Source organism: Canis lupus, chromosome 14 (genome assembly GCF_048164855.1).
Source record: "Canis lupus baileyi chromosome 14, mCanLup2.hap1, whole genome shotgun sequence".
Lineage (NCBI taxonomy): Eukaryota > Metazoa > Chordata > Mammalia > Carnivora > Canidae > Canis > Canis lupus.
Genome location: NC_132851.1, coordinates 2,990,965 through 3,010,911, shown reverse-complemented (window position 1 = coordinate 3,010,911; position 19,947 = coordinate 2,990,965). Strand labels below are relative to the sequence as shown.

Here is a 19,947-nt window from a genome sequence, read left to right as displayed (position 1 = left end):
ACTCATTTCCTACATCTTTTAGGGTTTGTCATTATTAGAAAATACTTAATGATTTTAAATTAGAAAAGTCTTTAAAGACTATTTACTTTAAAATACTTTTAATCCACTATCTGGGGTAGTTATAAATTGTCTCCCTTTATTACTGATTGAAAAAAATTTATTTCAAGTAAACAATCCACGCCAAATTAAAAACACCATGAGAGCAAAAACTTGTTATTTTCTGTGCTACATTTCCAGTATCTAACAAGTTAACTAAATACTACGTCACAGGTTGGACCCATGAGTTTATTTCCTGCAGAAAAATGCCTCCATAATAAACCAACAAGACAAATAAAACTGAAGAATTTATTCAATAAAAGAGGATCTCAAAATTTTGGAAGATGGAAGGCAGAAGAGGAGACAGGCAGAGGATGGATGATTTATTTGATCAACGTATACCAGCAATTTCCAAGAGCTGGAGATACAAGTAGCTATTTTATTTTTTTTTTAATGGGATACGCTTTTATTTTTTTTTAATTTTTTATTTATTTATGATAGTCACAGAGAGAGAAAGAGAGAGAGGCAGAGACACAGGCAGAGGGAGAAGCAGGCTCCATGCACCGGGAGCCCGACGTGGGATTCGATCCCGGGTCTCCAGGACCGCGCCCTGGGCCAAAGGCAGGCGCAAAACCGCTGCGCCACCCAGGGATCCCGTCTGTTTTAAAAATTACTTACTGAGTTTGGTGTACTACCAAAAAAAAACAAAAAACAAACAAAAAAAACTACCCACCATTTTCTGAAAAGGTTTTCTTTCATCTACTAAAGGACATTTGGTTTGTTTCAACTTTTTTAAGGGTTTTGTTTGTTTTTTTAAGTAATCTCTACACTAAACGTGGGGCTCTAACCTACTCCAAGCTGAAGAGTCGCATGCTCTACACCAACTGAGATCCTGACTCCAGGATCGCGCCCTGGGCCAAAGGCAGGCACCAAACCACTGAGCCACCCAGGGATCCCCATATACATCTATTTAAGTACAGTTTAATTCCTCTGAGTATGCACCTATAGTGGAAATGCTAAGTCACTTGATCGTAAGTTTAACATTTCAAGGAACCACCAAACTTTTTTCCACAGTGACTGTGCCACTTTACTTTCCCACCAGTGTTCCCATTTGCTTTTAATCAACTCCAACTAAGATCCCACTACTGTCAAATTACTGCTCTAGTCAAGATCACCAACAATTCCCACAATGCCAAATCTAATAATCCATTCTCACAAATGACCTACTTTGTCAACTTTAAAACGTTTATGGCACTCAGCTTCCAAATAGACACTCTTGGTTTTCTGCCTAACTTATTTTCAGTTTCCCACACTATTTCTGCCTTTTCTTTCCAAATCATTAACATCACAGTACCCCAGAGCTTGGCCCTAGAACCTCTTCTTTCTTTGTATCTATACTGATTCCAATCTTAATAAAATCTTGACTCTCAAATCTTATGCCCAGACCAAACTTCTAATCTGAATTCTAAATTCATTAATCCAACCCAACAGCTCTACTTGAATATATAGTGGGCATCTTAAATTTGTCCAAAACCAAACTCCCGATTCTATCTCAAACCTAATCCTCTTACAGTCTTCCTCATGCCAAAAAATCAGAACTCAATTATTCTAGTTGCTCAAGCACCATCTCTGGATCCTCTTCACTTACATCTCACAATAAAATCAAGAAACACTGTCCTCTTGACCTTCAAAACACATCCAAAATACAGTTACATTTCACCACCTCCCCTGCCTATCATCCTAGTCCAAGCTATCATTATCTTCTGCTTGAAAATTTTTATCCTGTCTGATCTTATTTCTGCTTTCGCCCCCTATAATCTATTCTCAACACAGCAACCAGAGTGATGCCGTTTAAAATATAACTCAGATCATCCTGTAACCACTATGCTATAAATTGTCCAAAAACTTCCCAACCTCTTCAGGACTAATGACAAAGTCCCCAACCTAAAATGACCTAGACAGTTTTACAATTTATGGATCTCTCCCCAACCCCATCACCTCTCTGACCTGATTTTATACTACTTCGATTTTAGCCCACTTTGCTGTGGCTGCACTGGCTTCCTTACTATTCCTTGAACTTTTAGAGTCTTTTGCTATTCTTCGAATATTCTTTCCTACTAATTCACAAAGCTTCCTCTTTCATGAGTCTTTGCTTAAAGATCTCCTTCCCATTAAAGCTTTCCCTGATCACCCAATAGTAAATTGCATAATCCCTTCCTATCTATGGACACCTTCACTATTCCTCTTCTGTATTTGTTCTACATAACCCTTATTATAAATGGGTATACTATACAGCCTATTCGCTTATAGTGACAATTTATACTTTTTTTTGACAATTTATACTTTAAGAGGCAGGGATATATATGTCATCTGTTCAATGGGTAACCTTAAAGACAAAACAGTGCCTGGCACATAGGAGGCATTAGTATCTACTTGTTGAATGAATTAGATACTGTTTAAGGGCATTACATGTGTGATAACACTATTATAAAAAGCCAAGAGGGGTGCTTGGGTGGCTTAATCAGTTAGGAGTCTGCCTTAGGCTCAAGGAATGATGCCAAGGTCTTGAGACTGAGTCCCACCTCGGACTCTGCTCATCAGGGAGCCTTCTCTATCCCCATGCCACTCCCCCTGCTTATGTTCTCTTTCTTTCTAATAAATAAAATCTTTAAAAATAATAAAAAGTAAAAATAAAAGCTATGAAATAAACACTCAAAATTAACTTTAAGCTATATCTGTCAAATAAGACAATATATGCTCAAAGAACACACACGGGATGCCAAAATAATAAGAATTTTCTATTTCTTAAAATAAAGGGTATTCCTAATTCAAAGGGATACATGCATCCCTATGCTGATTGCACAATTTTACAATAGTCAAATTATGGAAGCAGTTTAAGTGTTCATTGACTGAGGAATAGATAAAGAAGATATGGGGTGTGTGTGTGTGTGTGTGTGTGTATACACAACTGAGTATTCAGCCATAAAAAAGAATGAAATCTTGCCGTTTGTAATGACATGAATAAAGCTAGAGGGTATAATGCTAAGTGAAATAAGCCAGTCAGAGATTTCACTCATGTGGATTTTAAGCCACATATAGTGAACAAACAACAAAGGTGAGGGAAGACAGAGAGACAAACCAAAAAAACCAGACTCTTAACTATAGAGAAAAACTGATGGTTTGGGAGGGTGGGGGGATGGGTTAAATAGGTGATAAGGATTAAAGAGTACACTTGTCATGAGCACCAGATGTTGTATGGAAGTGTTCAATCACTATATTGTATACCCGAAACTAATGTAACACTGTATGTTATATTGGTTTGTTTTAACTGGAATTAAAAACTTACCATAAAAATATTAAAGTGTTCATTCTACTGTTCTTTAAAAGGAAAATACCTATTATATAATCTCTTTCGACTATATACTTTACATGTTTGTCAAATAAGAAAGGAGTCAAAGCCTGTGAAACACTGCTGAAAAAAAACAAGTTAAATGAGGATCTAGAAAAGAAATAGGACTATCTTGTAGAGTGAAAGAGGTGAGGAAAGAGTGAAATTTTATATAAACAGTCCTTTAAAGAAATTTTGTAATGAAAGAAAGCCAGAGATGAAACAGTAACTGGAGGTATATACGAATTCATGGGAGAGATTTTTTAATAGAAATATAAAGAGATCTCTAAATGCCAATTTAAAGATTCAGTGGGAGGAGAAACTGATTTCCAAGAAACTGATTTAAAAAAAAGAGAAGGCTTTAAGAAGATAGAAAAAGATCAAAATTCAGAGTCAGATGAGGGAACATAATTTTATGAAATAAAGACTGCAGGGATCCCTGGGTGGCTCAGCAGTTTAGCGCCTGCCTCTGGCCCAGGGCGTGATCCTGGAGTCCCGGGATCGAGTCCCGAATCAGGCTCCCTGCATGGAGCCTACTTCTCCCTCTGCCTGTGTCTCTGCCTCTCTCTCTCTCTCTCTCTCTCTCTCTCTCTCTGTGTCTCTCATAAATAAATAAATAAAATCTTAAAAAAAAAAAAAGAAAGACCTCTCTCTCTCTCTGTGTGTCTCTCATAAATAAATAAATAAAATCTAGAAAGAAAGAAAGAAAGAAAGAAAGAAAGAAAGAAAGATAGATAGATTGCTAGACTATCTTACATCTACCAAGTATAAAACAAACTTCAAATCAGATCCTTCCTAGAAATCAAAATTTATACATTAAAGGTAAAATAGACAAGAAAGAGGAAACCTACTTTGAAAGTCACCGTTGCCTTTGTACAATAAAATCCTATAGACACAATAGGATCCCTCAAAGTCTGTGCTTTTTGCTGATGCATGGCTGATGTAGGATCATTCCCAAGGAAGTCTTCCTCGCTATCATCGTAACTCACAATTGCAGGCACGAATGACCAGGCCCACGATACCCATCCCTGTGGCTGTTCATCTTCTTGCTGTGAATATAGCTCTTGGCCTTTGTACTGAGCAGTATACTGCATATCTATTCTTGTTTCATCTTCAGAACCTATCAAAATAAAGTCATTTTAAATAAATCAAGACAATTTAAAATTAAGAATGTAAATTCTGTAACACATCCTTCTTTCCACATATAAATCATACACAAATTATACGATGGCTATTATTATTTGAAACCAATAATTTAGCATTACTACTTTCAAGTTTGTTGGTTTAAGATATTTCATTTATTTGACAGAGAGAGAAAGCACGAGAGCATTCACTCAAGAGAACACATGCAGGAGAAAGTGACAGAGAGGGAGAAGCAGGCTCCCTGCTGAGCAAGGAGCTCCATCTCAGGACCCCAGGATCGTAACCTGAGCCTAAGGCAGACATGAACTCACTGAGCCACCCAGACACCCCACTACTTTCAAGTTTCTACATGTTGTACTATGCTAATCCCCATTCATAGTTCATAATTCATATTATATATGGCATAATTAATCATATAATTTTAAATGTATTAGCTAAATATAAAGAATAAATTCATTCTTTAGCATTCCACTAATTAAAAACTTCCTCCTCAAAATAAGGCAAAGTAGCGAAAAACTGACTTTTCTCAGAAACATAGTATTAAACTCTGGGAAACAAACTAGGGGTGGTGGAAGGGGAGGTGGGCGGGGGGGGTGGGGGTCACTGGGTGACAGGCACTGAGGTGGGCACTTGACGGGATGAGCACTGGGTATTATTCTATATGTTGGCAAATTGAACACCAATAAAAAATAAATTTATAAAAAAAAGAAAAAAGAAAAAAGAAACACAGTATCAGAAATATCCAAGAAAAGTTCTTTATTTCCTGATATACCCAATAAAAACATCAAGCACTCCTAGGCAAAATGCACCCCCGCCCCCGCAAAAAAAGAACTATTCCTAAAGGCAGAAGCAAATATTATAATAGAATCATACATACATAAAGCTAAACAAAATAGTATTGTTGGTGATTCTTATTACTACGAATGTAAATTAGTACCCTTCCTACTCTACATATGAAAAAATTATAGCAAAGAACTTTCACTAAGTTAGAAATTGGCACAGGATCTAGATTTCAACCATTCCAACTCATTCCATTTTTATTTATTTATTTTAAAGATTTTTTTTTTATTTTTTATGATAGAGGGAGAGAGAGAGAGAGAGAGAGGCAGAGACACAGGCAGAGGGAGAAGCAGGCTCCATGCACCGGGAGCCCAACGTGGGATTCGATCCCGGGTCTCCAGGACTGCGCCCTGGGCCAAAGGCAGGCGCCAAACCGCTGCGCCACCCAGGGATCCCCGGCTCATTCCATTTTTATAAGACAAACTGCATCAAAGCCCTTTAACATTATCCTAACAACACCAACAAAAAACAAGTACCATGGAATGTAGAAAAAAAATTACTTTTTAGGAAATTCATGGTATAAGCAGTCTCCAGCAGATTTCAGCATATCTACTTTTCAGTGATAAAACTATAATATATATACTCCAGTAAGTATCATCTTCATTCAGATCTACTTATAGGATTTCTGCCTAGAACAACTTCGTAACTTTTAAAAACCTTATGACAGGTGACTCCTGGAATATCCTATATGTATAGTTCATGACCATTTACCTTAGTTCATCTGGGAAGGAAATACTAGTATAACCTAGTATCAAGTATCAAGAAACTTTAGCCATTTTACTTCAAAATAAATTATAAAAGTTAAAATCTAGAAAACATTTTATATAATCTTTTTATCTTGCTGTTTAACCATAAACATTTTATCAGTTTCTATTGGGGAATGAATAAAACCTGTTACCAATGCCCCAGGTAAGACTTCAAACTGAACATCAATGAATATCATCTTGGTCATAAAACAAGTCAGGCCACCTCTATCCAGGAAGAAGTGACCAGGCTGACTCTAGAGAGCTGGACTCTTGACATCTGTTGTCTAAATCATTAAAATAGAGGCACCTGGGGGGCTCAGAGATTGAGCATCTGCCTTTGGCTCAGGTTGTGATACCAGGGTCCTGGTATTAAGTCCCACATGGGGCTCCCTGCAGGGAGCCTGCTTCTCCCTCTGCCTAGGTCTCTGCCTCTCTCTCTCTATCTCTCTCTCTCTCATAAATAAAAATAAACCAGTGAAACAGAAGTACTCACTGCTTGATCTTGTGAAGAAAACAAAAAAATCACTAGCAACCAGCCACTATAATTCATACTTAATTAAAAATTAAGAGGGATTTTGATGAAAGACGCTTCTGAAGTTTCAAATCTCTTGCTCACCTCCCTTGCAGAAAGAAAAATTAGAGCCTTGAAAAGAAAAAAAGCATCTCCCTAATCTGTGGTTAGAACTTCCTAAAATATTCTTTTCCTTCAGAACAGTGCATCTTAACCTGGGACCCTTTGATAGAATTCAGGAACTTCATGAATTTCAATGGAAAAAATAAAGTGTTTAAATGTAGCACTTTTAATTATGAATGTAGCTAACAAACTGCAGTTGCATAGCTTAATTATAAATATAAGTAACAAATCACAGTTGTATCACCATCAACTGTAACGCCTACAAAAATCAGAAAGGCAGTTGTAAAGCTATCTCAAAATACCATTTACACACATTACTACTTTGAAATTATGATAGCTATTAGACTTCTTGCTAATTATCATTATTTAATGTATTGACATAGAAGCACATATTAAAAAAAAATACAGGAAATAATGGTTTTCAGACACTAGGTATCAGGCAGTTAAACCAGTGAGTCCTGAGAGATGGGAAACAAAAAAAAAAAAAAAAAAAAAAGGTGTATGCTTGCCCCATCTTACGGCCTGGAAGGATTTCTAAGCCAGGGTCAAGAAGGAGAGAATCCAAGCACAGTAGTCTCCTAAGAAGAAAGAATAATGAGTCCAGGGCTACAGTTTGCTGCGAAAGTACCAAACAAGAAAAACCTGTTCAGAGAGAGAGCTCCTCCTAGCTGCAGAGGGTCCCTCCCACTCCAGGTCTCAGGTAAGTAATACTCAATTTCATGCAAGGAAACTATTGAGGCCACTAAAAGAACCACCAGAAAAAAGCCAAGAAAACAACCCTCAAGACTTACACAAAATTGGGACTAGTTTGTGATCTCACCAGAAAGAAAGAAAAAACCTTTCATTCATTAGGCATCAAGAAAGTACTCAAAAGGCTGCGTCACTGGTGAGACAAAACTGGCCTTAAGCTAATGGTGGCTCTGATCCCAACTAAAAAAACATTTAAAGTAAGACAAGTGAATTAAATTATTTCCAAGTAACTTAACTTTTTGCTATATACAAATATATCTGGCACCCAACAAGATAAAACCCACAATGTATGGCATCAAATTAAAAATTATCACACATGCTCCCTATCAAAATACCATGGACTTTCTTCAGAGAGTTAGAACAAATTATTTTAAGATTTGTGTGGAATCAGAAAAGACCCCGAATAGCCAGGGGAACTTTAAAAAAGAAAACCATATCTGGGGGCATCACAATGCCAGATTTCAGGGTGTACTACAAAGCTGTGGTCATCAAGACAGGGTGGTACTGGCACAAAAACAGACACATAGATCAGTGGAACAGAATAGAGAACCCAGAAGTGGACCCTGAACTTTATGGGAAACTAATATTCGATAAAGGAGGAAAGACTATCCATTGGAAGAAAGACAGTCTCTTCAATAAATGGTGCTGGGAAAATTGGACATCCACATGCAGAAGAATGAAACTAGACCACTCTCTTTCACCATACACAAAGATAAACTCAAAATGGATGAAAGATCTAAATGTGAGACAAGATTCCATCAAAATCCTAGAAAAGAACACAGGCAACACCCTTTTTGAACTCGGCCACAGTAACTTCTTGCAAGATACATCCACGAAGGCAAAAGAAACAAAAGCAAAAATGAACTATTGGGACTTCATCAAGATAAGAAGCTTTTGCACAGCAAAGGATACAGTCAACAAAACTCAAAGACAACCTACAGAATGGGAGAAGATATTTGCAAATGACATATCAGATAAAGGGCTAGTTTCCAAGATCTATAAAGAACTTATTAAACTCAACACCAAAGAAACAAACAATCCAATCATGAAATGGGCAAAAGACATGAAGAGAAATCTCACAGAGGAAGACATAGACATGGCCAACATGCATATGAGAAAATGCTCTGCATCACTTGCCATCAGGGAAATACAAATCAAAACCACAATGAGATCCCACCTCACACCAGTGAGAATGGGGAAAATTAACAAGGCAGGAAACAACAAATGTTGGAGAGGATGCGGAGAAAAGGGAACCCTCTTACACTGTTGGTGGGAATGTGAACTGGTGCACCCACTCTGGAAAACTGTGTGGAGGTTCCTCAAACAGTTAAAAATATACCTGCCCTACGACCCAACAATTGCACTATTGGGGATTTACCCCAAAGATACAGATGCAATGAAACGCCGGGACACCTGCACCCCGATGTTTCTAGCAGCAATGGCCACGATAGCCAAACTGTGGAAGGAGCCTCGGTGTCCAACGGAAGATGTGGTTTATGTATACAATGGAATATTACTCAGCTATTAGAAATGACAAATACCCACCATTTGCTTCAACGTGGATGGAACTGGAGGGTATTATGCTGAGTGAAGTAAGTCAGTCGGAGAAGGACAAACATTATATGTTCTCATTCATGTGGGGAATATAAATAATAGTGAAAGGGAATATAAGGGAAGGGAGAAGAAATGTGTGGGCAATATCAGAAAGGGAGACAGAACGTAAAGACTGCTAACTCTGGGAAACGAACTAGGGGTGGTAGAAGGGGAGGAGGGCGGGGGGTGGGAGTGAATGGGTGACGGGCACTGGGGGTTATTCTGTATGTTAGTAAATTGAACACCAATAAAAAATTTAAAAAAAAAGAAAATTAAAAAAAAAACACAAAAAAAAAAACAAAAAAAAATTATCACACATGCAAAAAAGAAAATATATAAAACACAGATTAGGAAAAAAGTCATACAGAAAGATGACACAGCTTAGTATTTCTAAACACAGACATTGAGACAGCTATATAAATACTTAAAGTATTTAAGAAAGCATAAATGAGAAGAAATATGAAAGATAAATTTTTTAACAATACAAATTCTAAAGATGAAAAACACAGTATCTGAGCTGAAATATAAACTGTGATTAACAGCAGATTAGATACAGAAGATTAGTGAGCCAGAGCAGAAACAGAAATGCTCAATAATCAACAAAATAAAAAGAAAAATAAGAATGAACAGAGTAGCAGAGAGCTCTGGTGAACTTCACACAGCCTAATATTCATGTAATTAGAGTCTCCATAGGAGAGAGAACTGAAAAAGATAATTTAAGAAATAATGCCCATAAATTTTCTAAGTACGCAGGAAAACTACAAACCCACGGACATAAAAACCTTAATGTATTCCAAACACAACATGAAGAAAGGATACCATGGCATACTGAAACCAAGATGCTTAAAACCTTTTGAGAAGAGGTTCATAGACTGTACCAGAGTGGCAAAGGAATCCACAGTACTCACAATAAAAGGATCTATGCTTTAGATAGATGAGAAAACTAATTCTGACTATTCTGCAAGCAAATAGACTTGTTTTCTTCCTTTTATTTATTTTTTTAAAGATTTTATTTATTTATTCATGATAAGCCTAGAGAGAGAGAGAGAGAGAGAAGTAGAGACACAGGCAGAGGGAGAAGCAAGCTCCATGCCAGGAGCCTGATGCAGGACTCGATCCCAGGACTCCAGGACCGTGCCCTGGGCCAAAGGCAGGCGCTAAACCGCTAAGCCACCAGGGATCCCCCTTTTTCTTCCTTTTATAACATAGAAGAAAAACCTAGTCATTCTTAGACGACAGAATGAAACAATTATAAAACAAAAATTTGAAATCTACATTTAGTCAAAATTTAACACTCTAGACATTAAGGAGGGCACATGATGCAATGAGCACTGGATACTACATAAAACTGATGAATCACTGACCTCTACCTATGAAACCAATAACAAATGTTAATTAACTGAATTTAAATAAAATTAAAAACTAAAATTCTGCTCCAGAAATCTACTCAAAAATGAGTTAGTCAAGTCACAAGCCACAAAAAATATTCCTAAAACAGGTACGTAACAAAGGACTTGAATCAATTACATATTACAAAAATTACAAATCAGTAATGAAAACCAACAAAGGTTTAAAAATAACCAATGTTTAACGCACTCTTCACAACGGTAAATATATATTAATGGTCAATAACCACATGAAAAACTTCAAAATAACTGCCCATCTATGAAATGCAAATTAAAACCACAAGGAAATATAACATATCCACCAAAATGGCAAAAAGTTAAAAAAAAAAAAAAAAGATAACACCAAATGCTGGCAAAGATGTGGAACAAGTGGAACTCTCATACAATGTTGTGGGAATGTCAATGGCACACCTGGCACTACCTCAACATACAATTCCACTGTTAGGTATCTACCGAAGAGAAAGCATACCACATGTCTACAAGAGATTTGTAGAAGAATGTCCCAGACACCTTTACTTATAATAGCCAAAACTGGAAACAGCCCAAATACCCATCAACATGAGAATGGCTAAAATAAACTATGGCATATTCATACCATGTATCTAGCAATAATATATGCAACAACACAGATGAATCTCCAAAATATTATACCTTCAGGGCAGTGAAAATACTCTGTATGAAACTGTAATTATGGACATATATCATTACACATTTGCCAAAACCCAGAGAACGTAAAATAGCAAGAGTGAACCATAACGTAAACTATGGACCCTGGGTAACAATGATGTATCAAAGTAGTTGCATCAATTGTAGTACATGTGTTATGTACTACATCCCATGTAGGATGTTGATAACAGGAGGAGGCTATGCATGTTTGATGGTGGGGAGTATATGGGAAACCTCTGTACATACCCTTTGATTTGGCGGTGAACCTTAAAACTGCTCAAAAAAAAGTCTTAATAATTAAAAGTAAAAAAGAATATTATGCTTAATGAAAGAATCCTTTCACAAGAGTTTATACTGTATGATCTGATTTATATGAAATCCTAGAATCAACAGAACTTTTTCAAATTCAGTCTTTTCCTGAGGGGAAATGGAATGGGGTGTTGAATGATTAGAAAGGGGCAAAAGAGAACTTTTTGGAGATACTGATAACCTGTATCTTGAGGAATGTTCTACATCACACAGGTGTACACACTTCTCAAAGCTCAAATAGTATATTTAAGATTCATGCAGTTCACTTTGCAAATTACACCCTCGAAAAAATAAAAACCATTAATTAACACTAGTTAACAATATGCTTTCGAAGTCAGAAATATTGTTGAACTGAAGAAAGAAGTTAAATGAACAGCTATGTGCTAAAGCAAATTAACAAACATTAAGTGCAGAATCTAGATGATGAGTATATGGGCGTCTACCATATAATACTCTGTTTTTCTATATATTTGAAGTTTGTCATAATAGCATGTTAGAAAAAAAAAACAGCACCTTCTAGTGCTAGGCTTTCTTCTAGGTGTTAGATACTATTCCTGTTTCAGGAGTTGTCTAACAGGAATTCACTCTCCAGTGTGAAATAAAGGTATATCACACATAGATTTATTAATGTTATTTCCCTAAGCTTTTAAGGTGATAATAGTTTTTAATAAGCTATAATTTAAATATAAAATTTCACCTTTGGAAGTGTACAATTCAGTGTTTTTAGTATAATCACAAAGTTGTACAGCCATCATTACCATCCAATTTTAGAACATTTTCATCATTCTAAAAATAACACCTTTACCCATAAGCAATCACTCCCCATTTTCTTTGTCCCCACAGGCCTGGTTACTAATCTACTTTATGCTTCCATGGAATTGGCTAATATGGAATATAAATAGAATCATACAATGTGTCCCTTTCGGACTGGCTGCTTTCACTTAAGGTATTGTGAAAGTTTATCATGTTGCAGCATGTATTAGTTTTTCATTCTTTTGTATGACTGAATAATATTCTAGTGTGTATGTGTGTGTGTGATTGTGAGATATATATATATATATATATATATATATCTCACAATCATTTATCCATTCATCAGTGGATGGACATTTGAGTTGTTTTACTTTTTGATTTTCATAAATAATGCTGCCATTAACATCCAAATGTGAGTTTTTATATAAACATAGGTTACAAATTTTTTTTAAGACTTTATTTATTTATTCATGAGAGACACAGAGAAAGGCAGAGATCACAGGCAGAGGGAGAAGCAGGCTCCACACGGGGAGCCTGATGTGGGACTCCATCCTGGGACTCCAGGATCACACCCTGGTTTAGCAGGCGCTAAACCACTGAGCCACCCAGGGATCCCCTAGGTTATCAATTCTTTTGCATATATATATCTAGAAGTGGAATTGCTGGGTCATAGGTAACTCTTTGTTCAACTTTTTAAGAAACTAGATTGTTTTCCAAAGCAGCTATTCCATTTTACATTCCCACTATCAACACAAGGGTTACAACTTCTCTACAATCTTGCCAACACTTGTGATTATGTGTCTTTTTATTATAGTCCTGCCAGTAGCCTTGAAATGTCTCACTGTGGTTTTGATTTGCATTCCCTATCATGACTAAAGATGTCAAGCACCTTTTCATCTGCCTGTTGGGCATTTGCATACCTTTTTTGCACAAATGTCTGTTCTGGCCTTTTCCTCATTTTTTTTTTTTAAAGTTGGGCTACTTGTTCCTAAGTTTTAGTATTTTTTTTTTCAAGACTTTATTGATTTGAGAGAGAGAAAAAAAAAAAAAAAACACAAGCAGAGGGAGGAGAAGCAGGCTTCCTGTTGAGCAAGGAGCTTGATCCCAGGACCCCAGGATCATGACCTGAGCCAAAGGCAAAAGCTTAGCTTCTGAGCCACTCAGGCACCCTTTAGCATTTTCCTTTCTAAAGGCTCTAACTATGGAAATTCATTATTCCTCCAAATTTTTCCTATGTCTCAAAGCCAAGTCAAAGTCAATCATTCTTTTCAACATCTTCCTTCTTCAGATCATTTAAACCTCTATTTAATCAAACATTCTATCCTTCTACCACACCATAGTAAACTATCACAGGTCTATCTGTTCTACTGTACCTTAAGATTTTAAGGGAAAAGAACACATCTTTTTATCTCTGTGTTTTCCCACATTACCAATATTCAGTACATTCAGGAGACTTTAGTAAAAGTATAATGAACTCAATAACTGAAGTCAACTCACCAGTATCCTTCAATGAAATATATACTACATTAATAATGTTCCCATTAATTAACTAGGTATCTTCCAATGAAGCATATAGTCAATTAAACATAACTATAGTTGTTAAATACATATAATTAATATATCTAACTCCATTGTAACTCTTGGTAAGCCTTCACCAAAAAATACCAATCCACAATTTATTAGGAAATGTTGATGTTGTACTACCTTAACTTTTATATATAACATACATTCTAAACATTTATACCTATTAGAAATATTAGTTACTTTGAGCATGTAAAAAGAAAATCAAGTAATATCTAGCATATTAAAAAAAATCAAAGTAGTGTCAAACAACCAAAATAAAATCATCCCATCATATTAGAACACTGCAAAATTCAATCTAATGTTTTATTTAAGTTTCACAATGTGAAAACACTATACAAGCAATAATTTAAAATAAAGTTTTTGTTATATTTACCTGTAATGTTTCCTAACATATCTTTATCGTGGCAGGTAGGATCTTCTGTTTCTCCATCTTTAAAATTGCCTATTTCCCCATAGTAAAGAGCAATTCCAAGTTGCATTATACGGATAAACATAGGCAATTGTTGATCTGTGATAGAAAGTTTCAAGCTCTCTACTAAAGTATGAATCTGTATGTGAAAAAAAAAAAAACATCAACAAAAACATGTTCGAAGGAAGTACCTTTTAACATAAATATTAAAAGTCCTAAAATAGAATACCATAAGAGAAAAGTAATATCCCAAACATTTCCAATATAAGCCAAAACAGTTCACTCTAATATCAGGAATCTTGCTACAATGGCCAATAAATTTTAGATAGAAACTGTACTAAACCAAATTATTTAAGTCCAAATAGAAATGATGATGAAAAGATAGTCACACTAGACTTCTAGATAACTTTTTATTTCTAGATAACTTTTCCAGAAATAAAGTTATGGAACCAAAATATCAACTCCATACTATGAAGAGAATGATAGCATTCCCCTCAAATTCAGAAAAACTTCTGTCACACCAAGAATAAAATTTAATGATGTCATTTTAGTAAAACCTTAATCACCCTTTATAGCTTTATTAACCAAAAAGAATACATACACATCCTAAAAGCCTAAGTGGAAAAATTACTAACATTACAACTACAGAAGTATGAACATAATAAAATTTTGTCAAATATGAAAAACCAAGTGACATTATGTTCAGAAAAGTTTACCAAACAAATTTTAAGAGATTTAAATAAATAGGACATAAAATTTATAACATGAATCAGCTACTAACAAAGAAACAAGATTAATTACTAACAAATAAGATATATAGCAATCAAATTTATCCTTTAGAAAGAAAGACATTAATGGAATATAAACATAGTCTTAGTGTAATGGTTCCTTGCTGTTACATAAACATGGAATAAAACCAATTAAGTCATAAAGTCAAGTCTCTTGAAAGGTTTATTTTGACTTCCAAGTCTCTTGGAAGGTATCTGAGAGTCTATGAAACATGAAAAGATTACAGTAATCATCATATTTTTAGGGTTAAAGGCAGAAAAATTTGTATTTGAAGGGAAAGAAAGTTGCAAAATACTCATTTAAATGAGTACAGATTTCTTAAAACTTATTTAAAAATCATACAATGAGGGATCCCTGGGTGGTGCAGCGGTTTAGCGCCTGCCTTTGGCCCAGGGCGCGATCCTGGAGACCCGGGATCGAATCCCACATCGGGCTCCCAGTGCATGGAGCCTGCTTCTCCCTCTGCCTGTGTCTCTGCCTCTCTCTCTCTCTCTCTCTCTCTCTGTGACTATCATAAATAAATAAAAATTTAAAAAATAAATAAATAAATAATAAATAAATAAATAAATAAATAAATAAATAAATAAATAAATCATACAATGAGCAGATCAAGAAAGGGTAAGTAAAAGGTTGGTAGCAGGAGGGCAGAGCGTGCAGTGCAGGCCTGCCAAGCTCGTCTTAATCTGCTATCTCTCTACCACATCCTTTTAAAATATTGTATGGCACCAATATTACTAGTGAAAGGCCACCTTAGCTGAACCAGTAACAAAGAATAAATCCTTTATAAACATATTTTATACATACATATAACATAAACATATGCATGTAAAATATATAAAATACCTTATATATTTCATATATGGCAGACAGATCAAAGTATCCCTAAAATCAGTAAGATTAATCCCTAATTGAAAAATGGACAAAGAACCTTAATGTGTTTTTCAAAGAACAAATGGCCAGTTAACATAATTTTTAAAAATCTAACTTCACTAACAAATGTTAATTAAAATATATTTTAACAAGCTGTCAATTTAACATGATCATATTTAAGGATAGGAACCCTCCTTAAGGTTCATGAACATATACACTTGGTTAAATTTTTTCTGGAAATAATTTTCCAATACAGAACACAGGCATTAAAATTTAAGCCCATTAATAAGATATTTGCAACTACCTGAAATCATTCTGAAGGGATTAATCAGAAAATTGGTCAAAGATTTAGGTCAGACTTTCATTGCTCTAAAAATTTTTTCAAAAAGTAAATTTTCAAAATAGGGGAAATGTTAAATAAGTCATATACCCATATAATCTATATCTCAGATGACACAAACCCTAAGACATATTTGTCTCAACAGACAGAAAATTATAAAAAGCCTAACCAAAACATAAGTAAATTCAAAAACCACTTAAACATATGAAAGAAGCTTAAATGAATAATTAGGGTATCTGGAATATTCTGGGAAATCCTCTCTCTTTGAGATGACCAATGAGGTTAACCATGTGCTTTTAATATACACTTCCTAGGACGAGGAGTTAGAAGAATGATAGGTCTAAGTCAAAATGGCAAACCTTACATCACAATGGTATTAATAAAAAACTCAATTTTCTTTCAGTTGAGCATAATGGTATCTCAAATTTGGTGATTACCAGAGTCAAGAATCCCACGTCAACAAACTTATTTATATTAAGATGCTTTTTAAGATGATTTGTTGTGGCTAATCAATTTTGAGAACACAAACTTACATGCTAACACTAAATTTTCCTCAAGTTCATTTATTTTTACTTTCTTCTAATTTAACCACATTCTAGAATGTATAATTACATTTGTACTAATGATGAATAAGCTTATTTTATGCTGTAAGACATAAATATATCCGTTACTTGCTTTCAAAATGTATCTTGAGGGCAGCCCGGGTGGCTCAGCGGTTTAGCGCCACCTTCAGCCCAGGGCGTGACCCTGGAGACCCAGGATCGAGTCCCATATTGGGCTCCCTGCATGGAGCCTGCTTCTCCCTCTGCCTGTGTCTCTGCCCCTCTCTCTCTCTCTCTCTCTCTCTCTCTCTCTCTGTCTCTCATGAATAAATAAGTAAAATATTTTTTTAAATGTATCTTGAATTTAACCTTAACATTCCCCAACATACTAGCAGGTTCAAGGTAAAAGAAGGAAACTAAGCCCATTATCCCAAGACAGAGGCATTGATACCACTGAATTCATACTTTTCCATGCTTCTCTTTGGCAAAGAAGCTAATTCAAAAATAGAAGGAAAAAATAACAGAATTTCAATAAATTGATGTGCATTGTACACAATGGTGAAGAAAGTAAGCACTGATGACTAAAGCACTACCTAAGAAAAACAGGTGGATTTCATGAATATATAGTAAAGCTACTTCAAAAATAAAGTATTATTTTTAATACTGTCTTTTCAAAAACCATAACTTATATAGCCATATACAATCAAGCAGAGTAGTCAATAACCATGCTCAGACTCAGGGGCATCTTTTCCATTATAGCACTTTAGTATTCAAAGGCATGAAACTCAACAATAAAAATTAATTCCACATTAAAACTTAGTTATTAAAAAGACCACAAACTACTCTGAATTCTTTTTCAAAAACTGATATATGGATAGAGATTTAGAAAACTGTTATGTAATGAAAGAACACAAGATTTATACTAAGAAATTAACAATACATGTTGAAAATATATTCCAGTATCTTGGGATAACAAACTTTCTTCACATTACCTAAGAAATTCCTACTAAGATTTTAATTACATTCTGAAACCATAGATCAAAAGCTAAAATTTCCTGAACCAATAAATTAAGATATTAGGTTAACTACTAAGCCTTTTAAAGTTATCTAAGAAAGAGGGACAATAACTACAGTTATCAGATCATGTTATATAAATTATAAGGATTGAAATATACATTGGTATTTAATCCATGATGGGTATAATTACACTTCTAAATAGAGAAGATCCTATAAAGAGAAAAACACTTATAAACATCTGGACAAACTTAAAAGGAAGCTATAGTCACAGGGAGAAAAAAAAGAATCTCTGTAGTACAACACACAATACAGAAAGTTATAATATATAACAATATAACCTAAAATTATAAATAGAAATAAAACTCTTACAAAAACTATTTTTATGAGGTTAATTTTTTCTTTAATAGCACACACAAGAACCAAAAAAACAAAATGGAGACATGCAACTCAACTACTAGAAAAAGAAACACCTACTTTAATAACAGATGGCATCTTGGAATTTAGGTTATCATACGTGAAATGCAGACGAGTTCTGAAGGAACATTTATACAATAAAGGATCCTGGTAAAATTCTATTTTACCACTAGCATTTCGTTTATCAAGACAAACCGTACAATCCGAAAAATTGATAACCTTTCTCAGCACCAGATCAGTTGCTAAAAGAAAAAAAAAAAAAAAAAAAACATTTTAAGTAAAAAGGAAAGCTGGACGAAAAAAAGGCAGCCATTTTTATTAGTACAAATAGTAATAAGATTAATAGAGTATTTAATACATGAGGCCAGAACCTATGCAACGAATCTCTCATTTATTATTTAAACCCTCCAATAACCTTATGAAATCGGCACCAAAATCCCCACTGCAAGTATGAAGAATCAAATAAAGGACAAAGAAATGAAGTAGCTTGTTCCCAAATTGCTTGGTATCTAAACAAATTTAAAACAAAATTTATGAAAGATTTTGCTACATTTCGCTATCTGCAATGGAGGTACGAAATAAATATAATTCTTGAGAAACCACATTAAGAAATACATTCTGAGTAATAATCATTCATTTAATATCTTACACTGAAAAACTCACAGCTTCTCTAAACTTGCACTCCAGATCTAATAACTACATGCAACAATATGGGAAAACATTAAAAGCATAACATTAATTGAAAACAGGAAACCTTTGAAGTTTTACTCAAACCTCAAATTCCTACAAAGAGCATACTATTTTTACATAGCTCAAAAATACACGTAATATATTATTTAGGTCTATATCCACATCTGACACTTTTTGAGGCAAAATTCATAACATAAAATTAACAATTTAAAGGATACAACAGAGTAGCATTTAGTATATTGACAATATCATGCATCCACCACCACAATCAATTTCAAAATTTTTTCATCTTATCAGAAAAGAAACTCTGTCCCCTTCAGCCCTTCAATTCCCTCACTGTCCTCTCCCTGCCCCCAATCCTGAAGTAATCACCAATCTACTTTCTATCTATACAGATTTGGCTATTCTGTGTGATTAATACAAATGGAATCATACAATATACACCTTATATGGGTTCTCTCACTTAGAATGTTTTTAAGATTTGTCCATGTTTATGTATCAGTACTTCATTCCTTTTTATAACACAAGTCTCTTTAAGTAATTAAATGATAAAATTTAATACAACAGTTAACTATAGGAGGAAAGGTATGGGACAGGGAAAAGTACACTGGTGGGGGTAAACTACTATCACTGTTCTAGATAGAGGAGATGTGCTCATTATACTGTTTTATAACAAAATATGTGACCTAAATCTTTGTAAATACTAAATGCTGTATTAAAAATTAATAAAAGGGGAAAGAATAGTGATTACCTCAGAAAGTAAAGGATTAAAAGAAGATATGTAAAGAGCATAGCACCAGGCCTAGCAGTTAACAAGAACTCAACAAGTAAAAGATACTATTTTTGCTGTTTTTATCACAACCCTTTTCATGAACTTTCATGTGATATGATACTGATTTTCTTAAATATATTAGCACATTGATAGAAATAATAATTCACATTTTACAAATGACTCACCCAAGGTTATACTACATTAGTGATGGGAGGAAGATTGAAACCAAGATGTCCTAACTCCCAATCCAAGACTC

General features: G+C 34.7%; 1 protein-coding gene across 22 annotated transcripts in view; it reads right to left on the bottom strand.

Moving 5' to 3' along the window:
* The window catches only part of VPS13B (vacuolar protein sorting 13 homolog B), a 733,948-nt gene that overhangs the window by 660,813 nt on the left and 53,188 nt on the right, over window positions 1-19,947 (bottom strand). For all 22 annotated transcript variants that reach the window (XR_012006520.1, XR_012006521.1, XM_072773981.1 and 19 more), the window contains 3 exons: window positions 18,290-18,471; window positions 14,222-14,396; window positions 4,276-4,544 (listed from right to left, as the gene is read on the bottom strand). Coding sequence is in view for 20 of the 22 variants with exons in the window: in XM_072773981.1 (XP_072630082.1) it covers window positions 4,276-4,544; window positions 14,222-14,396; window positions 18,290-18,471 (626 nt within the window). In the remaining 2 variants the exon portion in view is untranslated. The remainder of the gene's footprint in view (window positions 1-4,275; window positions 4,545-14,221; window positions 14,397-18,289; window positions 18,472-19,947) is intronic.